This window comes from Urocampus carinirostris, chromosome 7, assembly GCF_059441175.1.
Source record: "Urocampus carinirostris isolate Australia breed hairy pipefish chromosome 7, RoL_Ucar_1.0, whole genome shotgun sequence".
Taxonomy (NCBI): domain Eukaryota; kingdom Metazoa; phylum Chordata; class Actinopteri; order Syngnathiformes; family Syngnathidae; genus Urocampus; species Urocampus carinirostris.
In genome coordinates, this window is record NC_142355.1 from 3563320 (window position 1) to 3587603 (window position 24284).

The 24284-nt window shown below is 41.6% G+C and overlaps 1 protein-coding gene across 1 annotated transcript in view; it reads left to right on the forward strand.

Annotated features, from left to right (window-relative positions):
* furinb (furin (paired basic amino acid cleaving enzyme) b) overlaps positions 1-24284 on the forward strand; it is a 139927-nt gene that overhangs the window by 93443 nt on the left and 22200 nt on the right. The window contains exons 9-11 of the mRNA XM_088339547.1: positions 11487-11699; positions 16128-16228; positions 22378-22481. Of these exons, the coding sequence (XP_088195673.1) occupies positions 11487-11699; positions 16128-16228; positions 22378-22481 (418 nt within the window). The remainder of the gene's footprint in view (positions 1-11486; positions 11700-16127; positions 16229-22377; positions 22482-24284) is intronic.

The following is a 24284-nucleotide window of genomic DNA, read 5'->3' on the forward strand; positions in this document are numbered from 1 at the left end:
TCCAGCACCCCCGCGAGCCTACTGAGGATCAGCGGTTGCAGATAATGAATGGATGGATGCCAAGTAGGCATAGTGAAACAGTGTATTGAGACATCATGCCTCTGTGAATGACAGGAATGGCTTTGATCAGATTTTTGTCCACACATCTAGGAAGCCCCCACTTCCTAGTGCTGCTTCCTATAACCCGCGAACGAGTGTATTGTATGTAGGTGTCCCCACATGGCAAGTAGGCATAGTGAAACAGTGTAGTGAGAGTCAAGAACCATTGACAAATACAAATAGGCAAACAGAGCTTATTCCAAAAAAAAGATGAAGTTCCATTGTCATCGTCTGTTCAGAGAGGGATGATTTTCCGTGCGCGTCCGCGACATGCGGTTACCAGAGGGAACTTAATCTCCACGTGAACAAAATCGTGTAATCGCTTCACCAGAAACATCAGGTTCGGAAAATTTCATGCATCAGTTCGCTATTTTTGCAGTAAAATGTTATTTTGCAAGCAAAGTGCTCATTGAAAGCATCATTTAAATAATGGAGGTTTCACAATTCCAAAGAAAAAAGCTCTGAAGGGAAAGTTCTGCTTTAAATGCGTCCTTTCATACGAAGCCGCTTATCTCAGAAGTTGTCTTGGAAACGTGTAGTTTCCATAAACTTAGCAATTTTCAACTGTTGTTTACTAACCAATGGGAAAAGCGAGAGATGCTCTTTTTTTTCTAATGTCAGATGGGCGTTCAACCTTTTCTTTTCATATGTCCTAGCTTATATGGCTAGAAAACTGAATTTTGACAAAAAAATGGCTCGTTCAGGCTCTCCTCTTTTAGACCTAGCATTGAATGAGTTAATTATAAAACTGTCATGGTTGCCATGGCGCCCAATTGGTCCCCGCCTTGTGGCGCCAGGTTCTGTCACGGTTGCCACGGCGCCCAATTGGCCCCGCCTACTGACACCAGCTGAGACGCGTTGACAGATTGCTGCCGGACTACTTAAACGCGGTCTTGCGAGTTGCCTGTTGTCAGAGCGTCTGCGAAACTCCTGCTAGACTCTGTGTGATATGCCAAGTCCTGTGAATATGCCTGTGTTTGATCCTGTTTTATTTTCGGCCCGATCTGTTTGATTTCTACTTCCGCGACCATCGATCCCCGGATCGAGTGTGCTCGCATTCCTCCTCTTCCCAATAAATTGTGAGTAACGTTACGCGATTGGGTTCTCATTCTGGTTGCCTGTCCTGGTTCGTGACAAAAACAATGCAATTTAATGTTTTGGACATTCTAAACATGCGGTGGTTAGCGCGTGTGTGGCACAGTTCTGAGGTCATGAGATCAAACCTCCTGTGTGTAGTTTGCATGTTCTCCCCGTGCTTGCATGGGTGTCCTCTGGGCGCTCCGGTTTCCTCCCACGTTCCAAAAACATGCATGTTAGGTTAATTGGCCGGTCCAAATTGTCCGTAGGTGTGAATGAGCGAGTGAATTGTCTGTCTGTGTGCCCTGCGAGTGGCTGGCAACCAGTTCAGGGTGTCCCCTGCCCACTGCCCGAATATAGCTTTTATGGGCTCCAGCACCCCCGCAACCCTACTGATGATATGCGGTGCAGATCATGGATGGATGGATGGACATTCTAAACAAATACAGTACATTATTGCAGTTATAATAAAGTTGCAATCAAAATCCCTTTTCCCTCATGGGCCCTCTGCAAAATCTATCACGCATCTCTGCATTATGTTATGAAATGAATGCTGCAAGAGGTCCAAAAAAAGGGTAGTAGAAACAAATTTTGACTTAGTATGCATCAAAAGCAGGGTTGGGTAGGGTTACTTTAACTGGATTACTTTCAATTACTTTCGGATTACTCCAATAGCAAATATGCTAATAAAAGACAACAGAAACTAAATATGAATAAAATGATGACTCACAACACGTGGTAAGCTTTCTCTCCTGGCTTTGATCTCTTTGATCCCCGGCAAAACTAACATCAAATGCGACAGAAACAAAATGAAAATAAGGTGTGAATGAGCCAGTGAGTTGTCTGTCCCCGTGTGCCCTGCGATTGGCTGGCGACCAGTTCAGGGTGTCCCCTGCCCACTGCCCGGAGATGGCTGGGATGGGCTCCAGCACCCCTGCGACCCTAATGAGGATAAGCGGTACAGCTAATGAGATGAGATGAGAAACTAAATATAAATAAAATGATGACTCACAACACGTGGTAAGCTTTCTCTCCTGGCTTTGATCTCTTTGATCTCCGTCAAAACGAACAAAAAATGCGACAGAAACAAAATGAAAATCAATCCAAACAGTTTTGCCGTTCCATGTCTTCTGTTACTCCCCAAGCCTGCACAAAATGTTGTCATTTTATTCATATTTAGTTTCTTTTGTCTTTTATTAGCATATTTGGTATTGGAGTCATCCAAAAGTAATTGAAAGTAATCCAGTTAAAGTAACCCTGATCGCCTCAGGTTAAAATACCTTTTGGCCATCTGCGAAAATTGAGGAATGAAGTTGAGTGAAACAACCCTCAAAGACCAGCAGTCATCGATGCGGAACAAAATATGGATTTGAGCGCTACACTAATTGGCCTGGGAAAAAAAAAGAGTAGATCACAGGCTTTGGGCTGAAGCCGTATCCATCACAATTTAGTACATCTCATATTATGTCTGAAATATTGACTATTCCACCCAGTGGCCGTTTACGATTTAATTAAGTGCTGCAAAAGTCTTTAGTTACACACTTTGTCTGCTTATCCTACCTAGTGTGTTTTCTGGAACACGAGAGGAATCCAGAGGACTATGCAAGTCCCAGGGAGATGCTACAGTGCCTTGCAAAAAGCATTACAAAAGCATCCCTAGACGCATCATTTTTGCTGGGGACGCATTGCTTCCAATCAACGTGCGTCCGCGGGACGCAACTTTTTTGACACGAAATTGTCATTATTACCCGATTCCTTTTTTTTTTAACAAAGATTTACCGCACTCCAAACTTTTCGTCAGGCAGATCCGCCATTGTTGTTTTGGTCTCGCGCAGATCTCGGCAAACGAGATCTCGCTGCTTCGAGATGACGCTATTGTTGTGGTGCTTGTCGTCGAGGGAAGTTGAAAATCAACACAAAATTAGTAATTTCTTCAGTCTCAGTAATAAGTCGTAACATAATGCCGAAAGTGATAACAACGGCAATAATTCGGGCACGAAAAAAACGGCGTAGAAATTCTTCGGAAGATCGCGGAGGCAAGGAGAACGATTCGACGAAAGATAAACAAAAGAATACTCCTAGCAAGAAAAGGACTTTTCTGCAAAAATGGACTCAATTATATTCCTTGTTACGCAATGAGGAGGATGATAATGGAGGCTACATGTTCTGTGATGCATGCACCCAGCGTGACAAAAAAACTGGATTGCATAAATCATTTCGCAATACGAACTTTCAGAAAAGCACATTGGATCGGCACAACAACAATGAAAACCACAAATTAGCTATGGAAATTCCGTTGCTGCAATCGGACCTTGAGAAGGCATTACAACTGTGGCCGGACAACAAACCATGAAGAATATATGAACTGAAAAATCTGAAGTGATTAAAATTGCATGAATATATAGACTAATATTTCAGCAATATTATTTTGTACAACGTTTTTGTGAACTGAAAAATCTGAAGTAATAACTGCTTTGTATTGTGTGTATTAAGTGTGACGATTAAAACTAAATGAATATATAGATTTATATATTTATTTATATATTTGTCATGATTTACAATTTCAACTTCGATAACACAAAATTTTGGAGACCCATAGATTTCTGTTGGGACCCATAGATTTTTGAGCATGCGAGTCCCTGGGACCCATCACTTTTTAGAGGTAAAATGAACACTGTTCTACAGTATTCTATTCTATTCTATTCTATTCTATTCTATTTTGCTGAGATCACAGTCAGAAGTCTTTTTGGGTATGTTTCTTTAAGTTGCGAGCATCTTTTAAATAATTCTCCATAGGATTAGGTCTGGACTTTGACTTGGCCATTCTAACACCTTTATATCGTTTGTTTTAAACCATTTTATTGTAGATTTTGTTTTACTTTTAGGGTCGTTTTCAGTTGAAAGGTGAACCCCAACGGATTTATTGCTAAGTCGTCATATATTTGCTTCCATCCATCTTCCCATCAACTCGAACAAGCTTCCTAGTGCCTGGTTAGGAAAAACCTTAGAGAATGATGCTCCCACCACCATGTTTGACATTGGGGATGTTGTTTTCAGAGTGATGTGCAGTGTTACTCTCACGCCAAACTTAACGCTTTGCATTCAGCAATTGGGGAAAAACACTGGACTATGTGTAATGTAAGATCAAACATCAAACAGTCAGGTTGTATCCACCAACTCTGTTTGTCCCTCACCCCCCTTATCCTCACTGTAAATGTGGAACTGGAGTCGTCCAATTTCGTTGTTACAGCATATCCCATGTTGTAACAATGACAATAAAGGCATATTCTATTCTATTCAATATTATGGTGTGAAAGCAGAATATCGGTGCATTAGCCGGCAACGCCACTTGGCTACAAAAATGGACGATTGCAAAATGGATTCTGAAGCAGCACTAATAGGCAGAAAATCGTTCATGTCCATTGTGATAAAACATATAACTGACCAACTTTACGAGGCGGCCACAAGTACGAACACCTTTCATCGTGGGTTCATAAAACAAAATCCATATCCTTGCTCAACACACAAGCTCGATCAAGTGAAAATAAATAGAAAACATTTTATTGACCTTATTTTAGGAGATAATGCTATTTTAGTGTCCTGCTTCTCCAAGAATTGATTTCCTTCCGCTCGGAGCCATTCAGTAGGATTGTTAGAAAGCCATTTTGCTCCAACTTAACTCAAATCCCATAAAACTGGCACAAATACACAATGCCACCCTGAGATCTGCAAAACATAATATGGTGCCTTTTTACTTCTGTTTGTTTTGGGTTTTATCATGAATAAATTCGAGGTGGTTTTGTTTTATTTTATGGGGCCGTAGGGTATTTATTTGTAAAGGTTATTTGGATTTCATATTATAATATATATATATATATATATATATATATATATATATATATATATATATATATATATATATATATATATATATATATACATGTATCAGTGTTCTCGTTTGCCCGCGAGCCTGCGTCTTAGACGCATGATTTTTGCTGGGGACGCATAGTCTCAAATCAACATGCGTCCCCGGGACGCAACTTTTTTGACACAAAATTGTCATTATTACCAGATTACTTTTTTTAAGATTTACTGCACTCCAAACTTTTCGTCAGGCAGATCCGCCATTGTTGTTTTGGTCTCGCGGTTGAAGTTTTCGTCTGCACGCCGATCTCGGTAAACGAGATCTCGTTGCTTCGAGATGACGTCATTTTTGTGGTGGTTGTCGTTGAGGGAAGGTGAAGGTTAAGTATGCCTCCGAAAAAACAGTTAGTATTAGGTGAAAATCAACACAAAATTGGTCATTTCTTTAGTGTCAGTAATAAGTCGAAACATAATGCAGAAAGTGATAACAGCAATAATTCCGGCACGAAAAAAACGGCGGAGAAATTCTTCGGAAGATCGCGGAGGCAAGGAAAACACGTGTGTTGAAGCGAACGACTCGACGAAAGAAAATAAACAAAAGAATACTCCCAGCAAGAAAATTACTTTTCAGCCAAAATGGACTAAATTATATTCCTGGTGACACTATGAGGAGGATGATAATGGATCGGACATTGAGAAGGCATTACAACTGTTGCGGGACTGCAAACCACGAAGAATATATGAACTGAAAAATCTGAAGTGATAACTGCTTTGTATTACCAATTAACTGTGATGATTAAAACTGCATGAATATATAGATTAATATTTCAGCAATATTATTTTGTATAATGCACAATATTTTTGTGAACTGAAAAATCTGAAGTGATAACTGCTTTGTATTACCAATTAAGTGTGATGATTAAAACTGAATGAAAATATAGATTTATATTATATATTTGTCGCCGATTTACAATTTCAACCTCGATAACACTAAATTTTGGGGACCCATAGATCTCTGTTGGGACCCACAAAACAAATCTAAAATAAGGATAAACCCCTGTGGAAGTGTTTAAATATTTCATGGTTTTCCCCTCTGGGTGTCAAAGGATATTAAAGAAACCTCATTACATGCTTCCTTGTGGAAAGAACCATTAAGTAGGGGGGTTTCTTGATAGGTAACCATGATATTTTATGTGATCATATCAAATTGAATTGACTTTATTGTCATTGATCACGACAAAGTGAAACATTGTGTTCAACAAGATTAGAAACGGCACTTCAAGGCATACACATAAAAAAGACTGAAGAGAAAAATACGACTGCTATTAAAAAGGTAAAAGTATTTACATCGTGTTGCCCGGAGACTGTTCTAAGTTATAATAAAAGTACAATGAAAAAAAATGAAAAAATAGTACATCGTTGCAATGAAAAGAAGTGACATTTAACACAGGGGTGTCAAACTCATTTTAGCTTGGGGGCCACGTCGTAAAACTCTCATGGGGACTGGACTAGGAGGTTAAGGAGGGAGAAAGGAAGGGAGAAAGAGAGAAAACACATGAGAGAAGGACGGATGAAAAATAGAGAGACCGAGAAATGAGAGAAAGATGAGGGAAAGAGAAAAAAAATGAAAGGAGAGAAGCACAGAGACAATGAGAGAGAGAGAAAAAGAGGGTAAAAAGAAAGCACAAGATAGAGACAGAAAGAAAGACGAAAATGAGAAAGACAGAGCAAGATAAACAGACAAAAAGGGAGACAGAGAAACAGAGAGAATAGGATAGAAGAGAGAAAGAGGGATGAGAAAAATAGAAAGAAAGAGAGAAACGAGAGGGAGAGAGAAAGAAAGAGAAATAGAGAACGAGTGATGAATTAAGGAAAATTAAGAAGTAAAAAGAAAGCACAAGATATAGACAGAAAGAAAGACGAAAATGAGAAAGAGAGGGAGATAAAGAGAGAAAAAGGGAGATGGAGAAACAGAGAGAATAGGATGGAAGAGAGAAAAAAGATGAGAAAAATAGAAAGAAAGAGAGAAACGAGAGGGAGAGAGAAAAAAAGAGAAATAGAGAAAGAGTGATGAATTAAAGAAAATTAAGAGGAAAAATAATGAGGAAAAAAAGAGAGAGAAAGAGGCAAAGAAAGAAATACAGCTACAGTGTATTTGAGAGTAGCGCCTGCCTTTGGCGACATCAAGTGGACATATTTAAAATTGCAGCTCATTTTGATCTTGCGCTTCTCTTAGCTCCGTCTTGGCGTGCCTGAAATGGCCCGTGAGTCCTATGTTTGACACCACTGAATATTTTATAATGTTGATGGCTTAGCCGTGGTATGGCAAGCCGGCAATATCCTCCATACTGGGCAGAAAGAAGCCAATGATCATTTGGGCTGTGTTGATTACTCTGTGTTATTATTTCTATCCGTTGCACGCTGTAATGTAACATGTAATCATTTATCGTTACCTGTCATGTGAAAAAATTTAGTTTTTTCTTTATCCATATCAAAAATAACCGTGTTTGAGTATCACGGCATCTAAGGGTACTGCCTCCATGCAAAAATGGCAGGAAATTTTAAGGCAGCGGTCGCCAAAGTTGTGCCCGGGGCCACTGGCGAGCCCCCCAAGACCAACTGTGTGGCACACTTCACCGGAGACTCCAGTAAAAACAGGGGTGGGGGACTATGCGCTGCAATAACAACCGAATCATTGACACACACTGCTCAGTTTCTAGCAGAACTTTTGTAATTATTGCCCCAGACTTCTGCACAATATGTTAATTATGGAAGAAATAGAGAACTATATAATAAATACGATGCATTATAATTTGAATTATATTATATTTATAATAATGTGTCCCAAAATTGTACAACCTGGTACTGGCCCACGACCCAGTGATTGTTAACCAGAATTTCCTACCAGGCATGACCCAAGCTGGATACCTTGTTGATCAGTCCCTGTTATAATTTATGAATTCCAATTAAGAATATTGTAATCATTTTTTTCAAATAACAACAGGGTGGGAAACAGTTATATATTTTTGTGTGACGTGTGATTGGCTGGACACTAATTGCAGGTGCATCATGTCTTGTCATGTCCGGCACGGTTGTCATAGCGCCCAGCTGGCCCCGCCCCTTGACGCCGGCTGACCTGCATTTCCTGATTACTCCTATGGGTACTTAAATTTGCTTTTTGGAACTGCCCTTTGCCAGATCGTTGTTTACCCTTGTTGAAAACCTGTTCATGCGAGTTTGATCTTAGTAATCCCTAGATTGTAATTTTGCCTGCCTTTGAGCCTGCTTTGTTTTGTTTGTGGTCCGTTTGCGTGTTGGACAACTTTTCTTTCTCAATTAAAGTGACAGTTCGCCTACGCAAATGAGTTCCTACTTCCTGCTTCCCGACCCGTTTCAAGACAGTCCCGTTCCGTTTCATGACGTGTCTACCATTCTGCAACTCTGTTGATGATAACTACCGTAAATTCCGGACTATAGAGCCCACCTGATTATAAGCCGCACCCACAACATTTTAAGAGGAAAACCGATTTTGTAGTTACACTAGACGCACCTGTATATAAGCCGCATGCGCCCACATTTATACATGTAACACAAACACAAAATTAACCCAAACCCTACTTTAAGTCCTGCAATTGAAACTGAATTTGAATGTCTTTCATTAAAATACACTGTCCAAAATCACAGCCGGCAAAATTAACGTAAAATGATACCGGTACTTAAGGTTTGATGCAGACCTGCAGAGTCCGGGTCGCTTTAAAAGTAATCCAAGGAAAAAAGTGTATATTTCCAAAGGTAAGGGTGGGAAAAATACATATCCGCTATTGTCCGCCGCGTCCACAAACACGTCTCACCTTTACTCCACTTCCCGTCAGCCCCCGTTGTTTTCGCCCCTTCTTTTTGATTCGCCCGTGGAAAACATATCAAAATAAGTCTATAAAATAAATACATGACAAAAATATAAAGTTGCAAATACATATTATACATGGTTACACATATTTACAAAGAAAGACGGTACACCGAGAGAGTTTTCAAAGCTTTAATAATAATAATATAACTTTCATCCCAAACGGTGCCTGTAACAGGTAGCAACATGCTAGCAACACGCTCGCAACACAGTAAACCGGTCTGTTAAAAAAACATACCGTACTTGTAAAAATCACGGTAAACCGTCCTCATCTTCCTCCTTAGAAGTGAAGCCATCAAAGTCGTCTTCCTCAGTGTCGGAAAGAAACTTTGTCATATAGACGTCGTCCCACGCTCCCATCCACTCCTGATTCTGTGCCCTCCTCTCCGTCACACGGCAGACCGGCTTTTCGGAACCCGTTGGTGATGGTGGATTTTTTTGATGCTGCCCCACGCTGTCAGGATCCACTGACAGACTTTCGCATGCGGCCAGTTTTAGTGAAAGATTTCTTGCCGCTAGTCAAGCCAAGAAGTTGCAGTCTTCCTCGGCGCATATATTCCACCGGTCTAAATCTTTTGTACTCGAGCGCCGCTGGCGGCAGTTAGAAGAATTACATAAATTGGCATCACTGAATAAGCCGCAGGGTTGAACGTTTGGGGAAAAAAGTAGCAGCTTATAGTCCGGAATGTACGGTATCTCAGAAATGGATGGATGGAGCACAATTTGTTACTTCTTATGATGTGGCATCAATCATTTCACGCTTGTTAGGTTGCTTGTAAAATGCACACTTAATGAGATCGAATAGGTGATATACTGTCGATGCTTGACAAGATCGGAACAAAGCAGTGGCAGTTTGGCATTTTTATGCCCTCTAAATATTCCCCATGAGTCGATTTGGTCATTTATTTTCTCTTTTCTCCTCAAAGGTTTTCCCAAATAGACTTTTTCCCGATAAGGCACAGAATGTGTTTTGTTCATCCACTCAATGATGCAAATATGTTGCAAAATATTTCACACGACAGGAGACTAAAGAAATTGTTTCCTGGAGAGCTGTGATGTCATCGAAGGAACACAACGCTTTCAAAATGGCGAATCCCATTCACACAACATGTAGGGCAGCTCCGAAACAGACGTTGATCGTAGTGAATGCTCTTCCCCCTGAGATCCGATCGGCAACCTCAGTGGAAATGTTTAAATCTAAGCTTAAAACACACTTCTACTCTATAGCATATGAATAACCTGTATATTTATATATATTTATTTATTTATTTTTGGACAATATCTGTGTATTATTTTTAATTGCCCCATCCATTGCAGCCTGGTCATCCTGAAAGGGGGATTACCACATGTGCATTCCCTTCTCAAGGTTTCTTCATTTTCCTTATGTTGAGGTTTTTGAGTTTTTCCTTGCCCTCATGTAGGGGTCAGATCGGGGGATGGTGTAATAACAGTCTATAATAATAGTCTGTGCAATGACCTGTGCAGCCCTTTGAAACTCTTTGTGATTAAGGGCTGTACAAATAAACATGACTTGACTCGACTTGACATAGGACCGGATAGGTTTTGATGGGCGGTCCCTTCTCAAGGTTTCTTCATTTTTCTCATTTTGAGGTTTTTGAGTTTTTCCTTGCCCTCATGTTGGTTTTAGATCAGGGCATGGTGAAATAATAGTCTGTAATAATAGTCTGTGCAATAACCTGTGCAGCCCTTTGAGACTCTTTGTGATTAAGGGCTATACAAATAAACATGACTTGACTCGACTTGACATAAGACCGGATGGGTTTTGATGTGCGGTCCCTTCTCAAGGTTTCTTCATTTTTCTCATTTTGAGGTTTTTGAGTTTTTCCTTGCCCTCATGTAGGTTTTAGATCAGGGGATGGTGTCATAATAGTCTGTAGTTTGCAATAATCCGTGGTCTGTGCAGCCCTTTGAGGCTCTTTGTGATTAAGGGCTATTGACAAAAACAAATTGTCACGAACCAGGACAGGAAACAGGAATGAGAACCCAATAGCGTAACGTACTCACAGTTTATTAGGGAGCGGAGGAATGCGCACACACACGATCTGGGGATCGGTGGTCGCGGAAGTGGATTGAAATCCGAACAAAAGAGTGGTCAAAATCAAACAGATCAGGCCGAAAATAAAACGGGATCAAACACCGGCAGTTTCACAGAACTAGGCATTTCACACAGAGTTTAACAGGAGTCTTGCAGACGCTCTGACAACTAACGTCTCAAAGGACCGCGTTTGAGTACTCCCAGTGAGCAATCTGCCAACGCGTTTCAGCTGGTGTCCATGGGCGGGGCCGATTGGGTGCCATGGCAACCATGACACAAATGCTGTTTTCAAAATGCATTATCTCTTTACTATTTCCTCACATTTTGCACGTTTAAGAATTTGGGAATACATTTAACATGCTTTCCTCTTTGACAGATGTTTTGGTTGCTAAACCTTGTTTCGCCAAGATGTAATGGAACTAACAAGGCACTGAAGAATCCGGCTGTCACTTGGATTTACGCGTTCATTCTTCCTTTGGTCCTCAGGGTCGAGGCGGCCTGGGCTCTATTTTCGTGTGGGCCTCGGGAAACGGCGGCAGAGAGCAGGACAACTGCAACTGCGACGGCTACACCAACAGCATCTACACGCTGTCCATCAGCAGTGCCACACAATCCGGGAACGTGCCGTGGTACAGCGAACCGTGCTCGTCCACCCTCGCTACCACCTTCAGCTCGGGAAACCCTGGAGAAAGACAAATAGTAAGTGGACACCAAACCATACACCCAGTGTTCATTTTAGCTGTGAAAAGTGATGGGTCCCGGGGACTCGCATGCTCAAAAATATATGGGTCCCTACAGAGATATATGGGTCCCCAAAATCTAGTGTTATTGAGAGTTATCGGCGACAAATATATAATATAAATCTATATATTCATTCAGTTTAAATCATCACAGTTTAGTGGTAATACAAATCAGTTATCACTTCACGATTTTTCAGTTCATATGTTCTTCGTGGTTTACTGTCCCGCCATAGTTGTAATGCCTTCTCAAGGTCCAATCCATTATCCTCCTCCTCATAGCGTCACCAGGAATAAAATTAAGTCCATTTTGGCAGAAAAGTCCTTATTTTGCTTAGGAGTATTATTTTGTTTATTTTCTTTCGTCGAGTCGTTCGCTTCAACACACATGTTTTCCTTGCCTCCGCGATCTCCCGAATAATTTCTCAGCCGTTTTTTCGCGCCGTAATTATTGCCGTTGTTATCACTTTCGGCATTATGTTTCGACTTATTACTGACACTGAAGAAATTACCAATTTTGTGTTGATTTTCACCTTAAATCGACGACAACCGCCACAACAATGAGGTCATCTCGAAGCAACGAGATCTCGTTTGGCGAGATCGGCGTGCAGACGAAAACTCGAACCGCGAGACCAAAACAACAATGGCGGATCTGCCTGACGAAAAGTTTGGAGTACAGTAAATATTTGTTTAAAAAAAAAAGTAATCGGGTAATAATGACGGGCAGCACGGCGGCGCAGTGGTTAGCGCTTGTGCGGCACAGTTCATGTCATGGGAACCTGTCGTGGGTTCAAATCCAGCTCCAGACTTCCTGTGAGGAGTTTGTATGTTCTTGCGTGGGTTTCCTCCGGTCACTCCGGTTTCCTCCCACGTTCCAAAAACATGCATTATAAGGTGAATTGGCCGGTCCAAATTGTCCCTAGGTGTGAATGAGCGGATGAGTTGTCTGTCCCTTTGTGCCCTGCGATTGGCTGGCAACCAGTTCAGGGTGACCCCTGCCCACTGCCCGGAGATGGCTGGGATGGGCTCCAGCCCCCCCGCGACCCTAATGAGGATAAGCGGTACGACTGATGAGATGAGATGGGTAATAATGACAATTTTGTGTCCAAAGAGGGGACGCACGTTAATTTGATACTATGCGTCCCCAGCAAAAATGATGCGTCTAGGACGCAGGGACGCGGCCAAACGAGAACACTGTACACCCACGGTGAATTGGCTGGAAATGAAAAAAACGGTAGAAGTGTCTCAGCGTCTATGTTTCATGTTGCAAGCTTACATTCCGAATCAATGCTTTAACATCGACGTGCATGAGGGGAACCGGTTTGCTGTCAAACTTGAGGCTACGGTTGCGGAACACACAAGAAGCTAAGCTGACAATGACTGAGGAACCGCAGCATGCCTCCTTGAAGCTTCTTGACAGGAAAGGCTCGCCTCGGGGACGGGAAACAGATCACTATCAATCCTTTTTAGGAGAAAACGTGCTGCCGGAGGACAAAACAAATAGATACTGGCAGCGGGGGGGCGTTTGTCTTCTGTTTCTCCTCACTAAACATCACAATGTTTTTACTCCTCAAAAATGACTGAATTACCGTATTTTCCGCACTATGAGGCGCACCGTGTTATAAGGCGCACCTTCAATGAATGATATATTTTTTAAATTTTTCCATACATAAGGCGCACCCCATTATAAGGCGCTATAAGTGCATGCTGGTTTAAGATCAGGTCATTGTGCAATTTTGTAATTGTAATCCTGTGCAGTCCTTCGAGACATTTTTGTGATTAAGGGCGTCATAAATAAATATGACTTAACTTAAGCGCTAAAGGGAATGTCAGATAGGTCAGTCAAACTTTATTAATAAATGACAAACAAGCTTTCCAGAACTTCACTCACTCCCAAAATGAATAAACAGCTGTTTTATTATTTTCTCTGAGGTAAAGCATTTTCGTGACACATCTTTAACATCTTTGAACAACAGCAAGGCATAACATTTTACTTTTCCTCCATTTAGTCAACACGCACAAAAACGTCCGATACTGTTATGGTAAATTAAACGTTAGTGTAATCGCAATATAGTGACACTCGTAATGTGCAAAAACAACAAGTGCAAAACAATAACAATAAAGCGATAACATAATAACTGTAAACTGTAAAACGTAAACACACACCAAGTAGGACCACCTCTGGATTCTTTAATGTTAAGTTCCCGTGCCAGCGCTGTTGCCTTCATTCGAATAGTTATCGTACTGACACTTCTACTTGCTGCTCTTTGTTCAACAACCCACTGTTGAAGTGTGTCCTCTAACTGTGGACAGCTCGCTTTATTGCCACGGAAACTTTGTTTAGTCTTCCTTACTTGGCCATCGATTCATTAATGTTGAACTCTCTCGCTGCTGCTCTATTCCCGTGTTCTACTGCGTGACTGATCGCCTTGAGTTTAAACTCTGCGTTGCAAGCGTGTCTCTTAATAGGAGCCATTTCAGGGTCTTTATACAAACGCACAAATAAAAGAGAATCGTTTAATATTTCCCAGTATGCACAGCGCACTTCTTCTACGCGAAAAATTGAGTCGGTGGCTGCTTACCGTAAGTTGCGAGACCTTGTAATTCAATATTGATCCATATATAAGGCGCACCGGATTATAAGGCGCATAGTAAGCTTTTTTTTAAAAAATCAGATTTTTTGTGCGCCTTATAGTGCGGAAAATATGGTACATTTGCAAATGTAGTTTCTTCCCAGTTGCATTGACAGGTCTCGTGAATGCGCTCGTTAAATAGACGTTTGCTGATCAGGGTCGGGGGGGTTACTTTAAAAATGTAATCTGATACAGTTTCTAGTTACCTGTTGAATGTATAGATAGATCACAGGTGTCAAACAGGCGTCACGCGGGCCAAATCAGGCCCGCTAAGCGGTTGAATCCGGCCCGCGAGACAACACTCAGAGAAGTGCAAGAGGAAAAAGAGCTGCAGGATGAAATATGTCAACTTCACGTTGCCAAAAAAGGTGCCCCGAACAAAGACACTGTACTTGTATTTCTTTTTTTTTCTCTCTCTCACTCTATCTCTCTCTCTCTCTCTCCCTCTTTTCCACCCCTTTTGTCCCACTCTCTGTCTCTGTCTCTTTCACTCTCTGTCTCTCTTTTTCTCTTCCTTTGTTGCTCTTTGTCTCTTCCTCTCTGTGTGTCTTTTTAACTTCTTTTGCTCTAGCTTCCTTTTTTCCTTTTCTCTCTTTTCTCTTTCTCTCTTTTATTTTCTCTTTTCTCTCCTTCTGTCTTTCCATTTCTCTTTGGATTTCTTTCTTCCTCTCCCTTTTTTTCCCCCTCTCTCACGACTTTTTATCTTTTGTTTGTCACGCTCTCTCCCTCTCTTTCTTTCTCTGTTCCGCCCTCTCTCCTTTTCCCTCTTTCTCTTATTCCTTTTCTCTCTTTTTCTTTCTCTTTCATCTACTAGTCCGGCCCCTGACAGAATGTTTGTTCTATCGTGTGGCCCCCGAGTTATAATGAGTTTGACAACCCTGAGATAGATAGATAGATAGATAGATAGATAGATAGATAGATAGATGGATGGATGGATGGATGGATGGATGGATGGATAGATAGATAGATAGATAGATAGATAGATAGATAGATAGATAGATAGATAGATAGATAGATAGATAGATAGATAGATAGATAGATAGACAGACAGACGGACGGACGGACGGACGGACGGACGGACGGACGGACGGACGGACGGACGGACGGACGGACGGACGGACGGACGGACGGACGGACGGACGGACGGATAGATAGATAGATAGATGTCTGGATAGACAGATAGATAGATAGATAGATAGATAGACAGACAGACAGACAGACAGACAGATGTCTGGATAGACAGATAGATAGATAGATAGATAGATATATGTCTAGATAGATAGATAGATAGATAGATAGATAGATAGATAGATAGTTATATGTCTAGATAGATAGATGGATGGATGGCTAGACAGACGGATGGATGGATAGATAGATAGATAGATAGATAGATAGATAGATAGATAGATAGATAGATAACATGGCAATGTATAAAATAGATTTCTCATTCGGGGCCTTTTTTATTGTGAGGGTGAAAATGCTTGACCACTCTGTCATTAATATGCAAAACCACAAAGAAACATTTTTTTATGACACATGTAGAATACCCTTCACGGTCCGCAATTCTGCTGCTCCCCTGCAAGACACGAGACAGAAAAAAAGCTGATCCTTCTATTTTTCTCCTCGTAAGTCATAAAAGGATCCTCTGGCCCCCGACGTCTAACACTCGACAGCTTTCACCGGGAATTTCCATCACACCTAAGTGGAATGCTTGGAGTGTAAAATAAAACGTCTCCGTTTCCGTATCTGTCTCGAAGGTGACGACGGACCTCCGGCAGAAGTGCACGGACTCGCACACGGGAACCTCGGCTTCGGCGCCGCTCGCTGCCGGGATTATCGCGCTGGCGCTGGAGGCCAAGTGAGTTCGATCATTGCTCAACTTGAATGTCCTTTTGCATGCAACACTGCAGGCTAACACATCAACGGGAATATTTGTGTGTGCCTCATTTCAGTCGAAATTTCAGCCTAGGTCTTCCCCGGGCCAACGGATATTGAATGATTGAATGAATGAAAACTTTATTCGAAGATTAAAATAAAAACAGAACAAAAACAATAACTCAACAACAAAATAATATTACATAATATGTTCAAAAGGGCCCTGCGATTGGCTGGCAACCAGTTCAGGGTGTCCCCTGCCCACTGCCCGATGATTGCTAGGATGGGCTCCAGCTCCCCCGCGACCCTACTGAGGATAAGCGGTTGCAGCTAATGAGATGAGATAATGAGATGTTCAAAAGGAGCACGGCGGCGCAGTGGTTAGCGTGTGTGCGGCACAGTTCTGAGGTTGTGAGCTCAAACCCTCCCCGTGTGGAGTTTCTTTCTTTCACCCGCTTCTTTCTTTCTCATGCTCTCTTTTTATTTCTTTCTTTTGCGCTGTTTTTTTCCTCACTTTCACTTTCTCTTTTTTTTCTCTCTCCCTCTCTTTTTAGCCATGTCTTTTTCACTTTCTTTTTCTTTCTCTCTCTCTCTCAGTATCTCACACTCGCTCATTTTCCCTGTCTCTTTCTCCTTCTCTTCTCCCATTCTTTTATTTGCTTTCTCTCTCCCTTTGTCTCGCTTTCTCCCTTTCTATATCTTACTCTCTTTTTTTGTATCCTTCTTTCTCTTTTTTCTCTCTTTCCATATTGTGCTCTCTTTATTTCTCTCTCCCTCTTATTTTTTCTCTTTACTTCTCGCTTTTTTCCTTTCTCTCTTTTTCACCCTCTTTCTTTCACTATACTGTAATCCACTAGTCCGGCCCCCGAGAGATTTTTGTTCTAGCATGTGGCCCCGAGCTAAAATAAGTTTGACACCCCTGAACTAAAGAGTATCTCCTGTTATTTGTCTTGCAGGTTACTCGCTGTCAGCTATTCAAATATGTTTCATCAGAGCTTGTCCCTTTTCATATCTGGTGCATAATTAACTTTGCTTTTCTGCCTGTCATCACTATTGAAACAACTAGCTGGAAGGATTTGAACCGGAACACCTCAAGAAGCTGTTTTAGTGCTGCGATTGCAAAAGGGCAAAAATAGAATAAGGCCGTTTTGACTACACATGTTTACCTTTTCACGTTAGGGGAAATTAAAGGACAAATTAACTCAGTTCATGTACTAAACATCACTGTAGAATTGCTGATTAATTCATGGAAATTTACGCTAATTGAAAAGGGTAGCATGGACCGTTGAACTCAGCCTCTGGAATAATCATAAGGCTTCATTGAGAAAGTATAACTTGTGAGTACTTGTTTGTGCTGTGAGTCAGAACTAAAAAAATCTGATACAGTATCGTAATGAAATAATACAAATATGAAGCTAGAAATGGAATATTTTTGCATGAAGGGAAAGAACTTGATTGACTTATGTCAGAACCAGAACAGATACAGGACCCAATCGCGTGACGTTCTCACACAAGCCTTTAATTCTATGGGATGTAGGGAGTCATGCATGTTAGGAAGCTGGTCTGGCGTGGAAGGACAGGAAGTGATAGACAGGATGGATAACAGATCAGGATATCGAAAATTAACAGGAGAAACTAGACGGGAACGAAAACTGGAGAAAATAATAAACAGGACCAATTGGGCGCCATGGCAACCATGACAGACCCCCCCTCCTCGAGGGACGGCTCCAGAAGTCCCAAAAAACAAAATACAGTGCTCGGCAGGCCGACGGGCATCGGGTCAGGTGGGTCGACCGGCGGGCAGACTGATGAGTCAGGCAGACAGACTGACGACCCGGGCAGGCGGACAGGCAGGCGGACGAGTTTGCAAATGGACGAATGCGGCAGAGAGGCCGACGGGGACCTCGGACAGATCGGCGCCAAATTTTCCCAAAAACCCCATTCGAGGCACAGCAATTGCCATGGCGGGCGAGTCCGTAGGCAGAATTCAAGTCAAGTCACATTTATTTATATAGCCCTTAATCACAAAAATGACTCAAAGGACTGCACAGGATTTCAATTACACCATTACCTGATCTTAAACCAACATGCGGGCAAGGAAAAACTCAAAACCTCAGCGTCAGAATGGGCAGGAAATGCGACAGCACGGCAGGAGGAGAGCCCACGGGAGGTGGGGCTGTTGCCGACAGCCGACGCGACAGGAGCTCAGTAAGCTCAGCTAATTTCTCCTGCCGACGCCGCACGATCCGTTCAATTTGCTGGAACAGCAGCTGAAGGACGGTCACTTGACAGCCCTCCCCAATCCGCGCTTATGTGAGCGTTTGCTGGGTTCATTTTGTGGTCAGCCCGTCTTGTCAGAACCAGAACAGATACAGGACCCAATCGCGTGACGTTCTCTCACAAGCCTTTAATTTTATGGGATATAGGGAGTCATGCATGTTAGGAAGCCGGTCTGGCGTGGAAGGACAGGAAGTGACAGACACGATGAATTACGGATCAGAATATTGAAAATTAACAGGAGAAACTAGACAGGAACGAAAACTGGAGAAAATAATAAGCAGGACAAAAACAGACGGAAACTAAACTGGAACCCGAAATCAAACAGGACAACAATAAACGGGAAGAATAACGGACAGAGTCAGAACCCACGTCTTGTGGGGCCGAAGTTCCTTTGACGGGCTGACACTGAAGCAAGAGAGTGCTGAGCTTTATATAAGTAGAAAGTCAATCTCTCAACGAGCTGCAGCTGGCACCACATGGGCGGGGCCAATTGGGCACCATGGCAACCGTGACACACACGGGCGCGGCCAATTGGGCGCCATGGCAACCATGACAAATTATTGGAAACGGGGCTGAATGAATTGGAATGCAGTGGAATAGTTTTTTAATAAGTTGAATTTATTACTGAATGTCTATTGAAGGATTAAGTCAGAGGAAAAAAAAAAAGAAAATACTGAAACATAATATATAAAATATGTGCTGAAAAGTATGAAGAAGGCACCAGAAGGACTAAAACGTATAGATGAGTACTGAAAATATAGAAAAAGTACTGATAAGTAGGAAACATACAAAATCTTAAAATTGGATTTGAAAGTCCTTAAAAAGTGCTTGAATCTGGCCTGGAAAAAAGGATTTGACAAGACTGAAGTCAATCATTGTTTTAAGCGTACTTGACACAAAACTGATTCATATATAGTATATATATTATGTTAGGAAATAAACTATTAAAAAAAATGTACTGTTTACCAAATTGTTCGAATGAGTTATCTGACTCCATTAACCAAACACCTCCTAACAATGCATGCTTGTTTCTTTTTGGGAAAAGATGGACAAGAATAGCCGACATTTTCACACGGGGGCAGATTTATTTTCTTAAAGTATTTAACTAAGTGAACTCCATCGAATTAGCCGAATTAGTGTCGTTTGAGTCTTCCTCAAGCCTCTTTTTCGATTGTCCCTCTCGATCGATCTTCTCCGATCTTCTCCCGGCTCCTCCCATGGGCGGGCCAGAGACTCCCCACGTGGACTCCACCTCGTCTCCTCGATGTCTGGACCCCGAGCGATTATCAAATCAGTGCCTGGCCTCCTGCGTCTGGCCTTCTCCGTCAGAGTCCTGTTATCAACACAACTAAACAAAACATTTGCATTCGGAACGTGAACGTGACCTGTCATTGATCTTAAGCCTTCTCTGTGAAAAATCTTGATTGTATTTGATAATAGTAAAATGTATAAAATCCTTTATAGTTAAATGTATAAAATCCTTCAATAACAATATTTGTTTAATGTAAATCTCGTCAAACATCACATCCAGCATGTTTTCCTCTCCGTGGGTGTTGAGTTTAAAAGCCACCCCTGTAATTTGTCTTTGACGGGGCATTGCGAAAAGGCCATTTTTCAAACTGATCGGCTGGCAGGGATGACAAGACAGTCATCTTTGAAGGCGCCGGAGCTCTTTTCTTTGAATTTGTCGTACATGACAGATACACTCATTCGAAAGGAAGTCTTGCTGCTGTGCCGGGGCCTTTTTGATTTAATACTCGGTGGGTGGGTGGTTCGCTTAACCACTACAGTCATCCGCAGGGTTGGGTAGGGTTACTTTAACTTGATTACTTCCAATTACTTTTGGATTACTCCAATACCAAATATGCTATTAAAAGACGAAAGAAACTAAATATGAATAAAATGATGACTCACAACACGTGGTAAGCTTTCTCTCCTGGCTTTGATCTCTTTGATCTCCGGCAAAACTAACATAAAATGCGACAGAAACAAAAAAATAAATCCAAACAGCTCGCCAACATCATATTTGCCGTTCCGTGTATTCCGTTACTCCCCAAGCCTGCACAAAATTGAGTCATTTTATTGGGTCCTGTATCTGTTCTGGTTCTGACAACACTATTTTTACAATTATTTTTGAGAAGTTACCCATTTTTAAGCTATTTCAAATAAAATAACCTATTTCTGTATTGGGGAGCTTTCTTCTACTTAAAACCCAGTTACCGTAAATTCCGGACTATAAGCCGCTACTTTTTTCCCTAACTTTCAACCCTGCGGCTTATTCAGTGATGCGGCCAAATTATGTAATTTTTCTAACGGCCGCCAGCGGCGCTCGAGTGTTGCTACCATTAACTGCCCTGTCACAGGCATCGTTTGGGATGAAAGCTATATTATTATTTTTAAAGCTTTAAAAACGGTGTACCGTCTTTCTTTGTAAATATGTGTAACCCATGTATAATATGTATTTGCAACTGTATATTTTTGTAATGTATTTATTTGTATTTATTTTAGACACTTATTCTGATGTTTTGCACGGGTGAATGAAAACAGAGGGGCGGAACAAACGCGGGTGCCGAGTTTATGTGGGGACCGGTAAAGGTGAGGGACAGACAAGGAAAGAAGAGGGGGTAAAAAGTTGGTTAAAGAAAAAGGAGTTGCGTGAGTAAATGTGTTCATCTGATATATTTTTCCCACCCTTACCATTGGAAACATACACTTTTTTCCTTGGATTACTTTCAACAGGACCCGGACTCTGCAGGTCTGCATCAAACCTTGAGTACCGGTATCATTTTCCGTTCATTTTGACGGCTGTGATTTTTGGACTGTGGACTTTAATGAAGGACATTTAGTTTCAATCGCGGGACTTGAAGTCGGGTTTGGGTTAATTTTGTGTTTGTGTTACATTTTTAAATGTGGGCGCATGTGGCTTATATACAAGTGCGGCTTGTGTGTGTACAAAATCGGTTTTCCTCTTAAAATGTGGTGGGTGTGGCTTATAATCAGGTGCGCCCTATAGTCCGGAATTTACGGTATTTAGGTTCTCAAAAAAACACTGTTTGTTTCTTTGTACCTAGGAAGTTGGGTCATACTAGCCCTGGTGTTTGAATCTCAATGCTTGACCTAGCAGGGTTATTTTTGACCAAACAGTTTTAGAAAAGCAGCACGGCGATGCAGTGGTTAGCGCGTGTGCGGCACAGTTCTAAGGTCTTGGGAACCTCCTGTGTGGGTTCAAATCCAGCTACCGGATTTCCTGTGCGGAGTTTGTATGTTCTCCCCGTGCTTGCGTGGGTTTCCTCCGGGCACTCCGGTTTCCTCCCACATTCCAAAAACATGCATTTCAGGTGGATTAGCCGGTCCAAATTGTCTCTAGGTGTGAATGAGCGAGCGAGTTGTCTGTCCCTGTGTGCCCTGCGATTGGCTGGCTACCAGTTCAGGGTGTCCCCTGCCCGATGTATGCTGGGGTGGGCTCCAGCACCCCTGCGACCCTACTGTGGATAAGCGGTGCAGCTAATGATAATGATGAGTTTTACCAGTGAATAATGACTAAGATTCCCCCTCTCCATTTTATGGACTGTTTTTGTGTTGACTGATAAGTGCTAAAAGCGTCCAGCAAAAAACTAACTGGCATTGTCCTCAGGCCCTTGTCTTTACCGCATTGTAGCTTCCTAAAAACATTTCACCTTTCCTCTGTACCGCTCGAAATTATTTTTGACCTGAGGCTACAGACTCTCAAGGTTTTTTTTTTTTGTTTTATTTTAGTCAGAGGTCAGCCAAGCCCGACAGCTCCAAATAAATGACTCCTGCTGTTGTGTGGCATCAAGATGAAGTGTTTTGTTTTTCCCTCCGCCTGGACAGTATGAACTTGACTTGGAGGGACATGCAGCATCTGGTGGTAAGGACGTCCAGACCCAAACGTCTCAGCGCGGGAGACTGGAAGACCAATGGAGTTGGACGCAGGGGTAGGACGGATTATTTTTTGCCTGTAGAAGCTCTTTTTGCATCATTTAGTATACAGGGTTGGGTAGGGTTACTTTAACTGGATTACTTTCAATGACTTTTGGATTACTCCAATACCAAATATGCTAATAAAAGACAAAAGAAACTAAATATGAAGAAAATTATGACTCACAACCAATGTTCCCTGTAATTTTCCTTACGGGTCTGAGCGTTCACACAAAGTCCGTGAGCAACGCTTGAAACAACAGTGCGCAACGGCAATCCCAAGTGTGGCAACTAAATCATTATCAAACATGTCCAAAACTTGACATCGAGTTACATTTTGCTGAGTTTCCGGCAATGCAAAAGTATTTTTCTCTTATGAATGAATTGACGAATGTACTATTGCAAAGGTTGTACGGCCTACAAACGTCGTTTGTTCTTACAATTCTTTCACAAGATATCTCTCATCTCATCCCATCTCATCAGCCGTACCGCTTATCCTCATTAGGGTCGCGGGGGGGCTGGAGCCCATCCCAGCCATCTCCGGGCAGTGGGCAGGGGACACCCTGAATTGGTTGCCAGCCAATCGCAGGGCAAGATATCCATTTCTTTTTATTTCCTGATATATTTTGTCGCATAATATTAACATTTTTGGGGGTTTATTTAGTCGGTTGTAAGATACAGAACTGTACTTAATCACATTTTTAGTGGAAGTACAATGTTGGCAACAAAATTCACTTGATATAATTGGAAATTATTTGAATGCAACACAAAATGTTTTCTTCTTTTTTCCGTATTTTTTTCTACTTTTTTTTTAATTCCTGTTTATTTTTTCCGAGCTGTTACTTTTTTCTTTTTGTTCTCTATTTACTTTTTTCCTACATTTCTTTCTTTTCTTTGTTTGTGGCTTTTTTCTAAATGTTTCCTTCTTTTTTTTCCTCTTCCTTTTGTTTCTTTTTTTCTCAGCTTTTCACTACTTCTTCATTTTGGTATTTTTTTATTTTTTGTTCTATTCCTCCTTCCTTTAAGTCAGTTTGTGCATAATTTTACTTACTATTTGGTCATGTTGGAATTAAAGAAGCAAAATCAACCTGAAGAGCCGTTTAGGACCCGAAAGAGCCGGTTCTTTTTAGTGAGCCGAGCCGAAGAAGCCGGTTCTCGAAAAACTCTCCTGGCTTTACTCAACTTGTTCTACTTCGACTCAACTTCAAAATACCGCATTTAGGACACAACGTCGGGGGAACCCGTGTATTTTTACCTTCATGCAATGTAACTTTGACTTAAGTCGCTCCTTAATTAGAAATTTTGAGCCCTCATTTTTGTGCGCCGGCTAGATTTTCTTGTGCGCTGAGAATGTGCGAGCAGTGCGCAATTGCGCACGCGCGATGCTTAGAAGGAACACAGCTCACAACACGTGGTGGGTTTTCTCTCCTGGCTTTGATCACCGGCAAAACTAACATAAAATGCGACAGAAACAAAATGAAAATCAATCCAAACAGCTTGCCAACATCATTTTTGCCGTTCCGTGTATTCCGTTACTTAATTTAGTAATTTTCTTCATATTTAGTTTCTTGTGTCTTTTATTAGCATATTTGGTATTGGAGTAATCCAAAAGTCATTGAAAGTAATCCAGTTAAAGTAACCCTACCCAACCCTGTTAGTATATTACGGTACTTTGTTTGTGCATAATGATTGATCAGTGGAAAATATCGATGATGACAAAGATTGGATAGGAATCGAACCTGGTCGCGGCTATGTAAGGGCCGAATCCTAACCACTAGATCATCAGTGTTCTAGATTAACTAAATATAAATGGTCTGCTT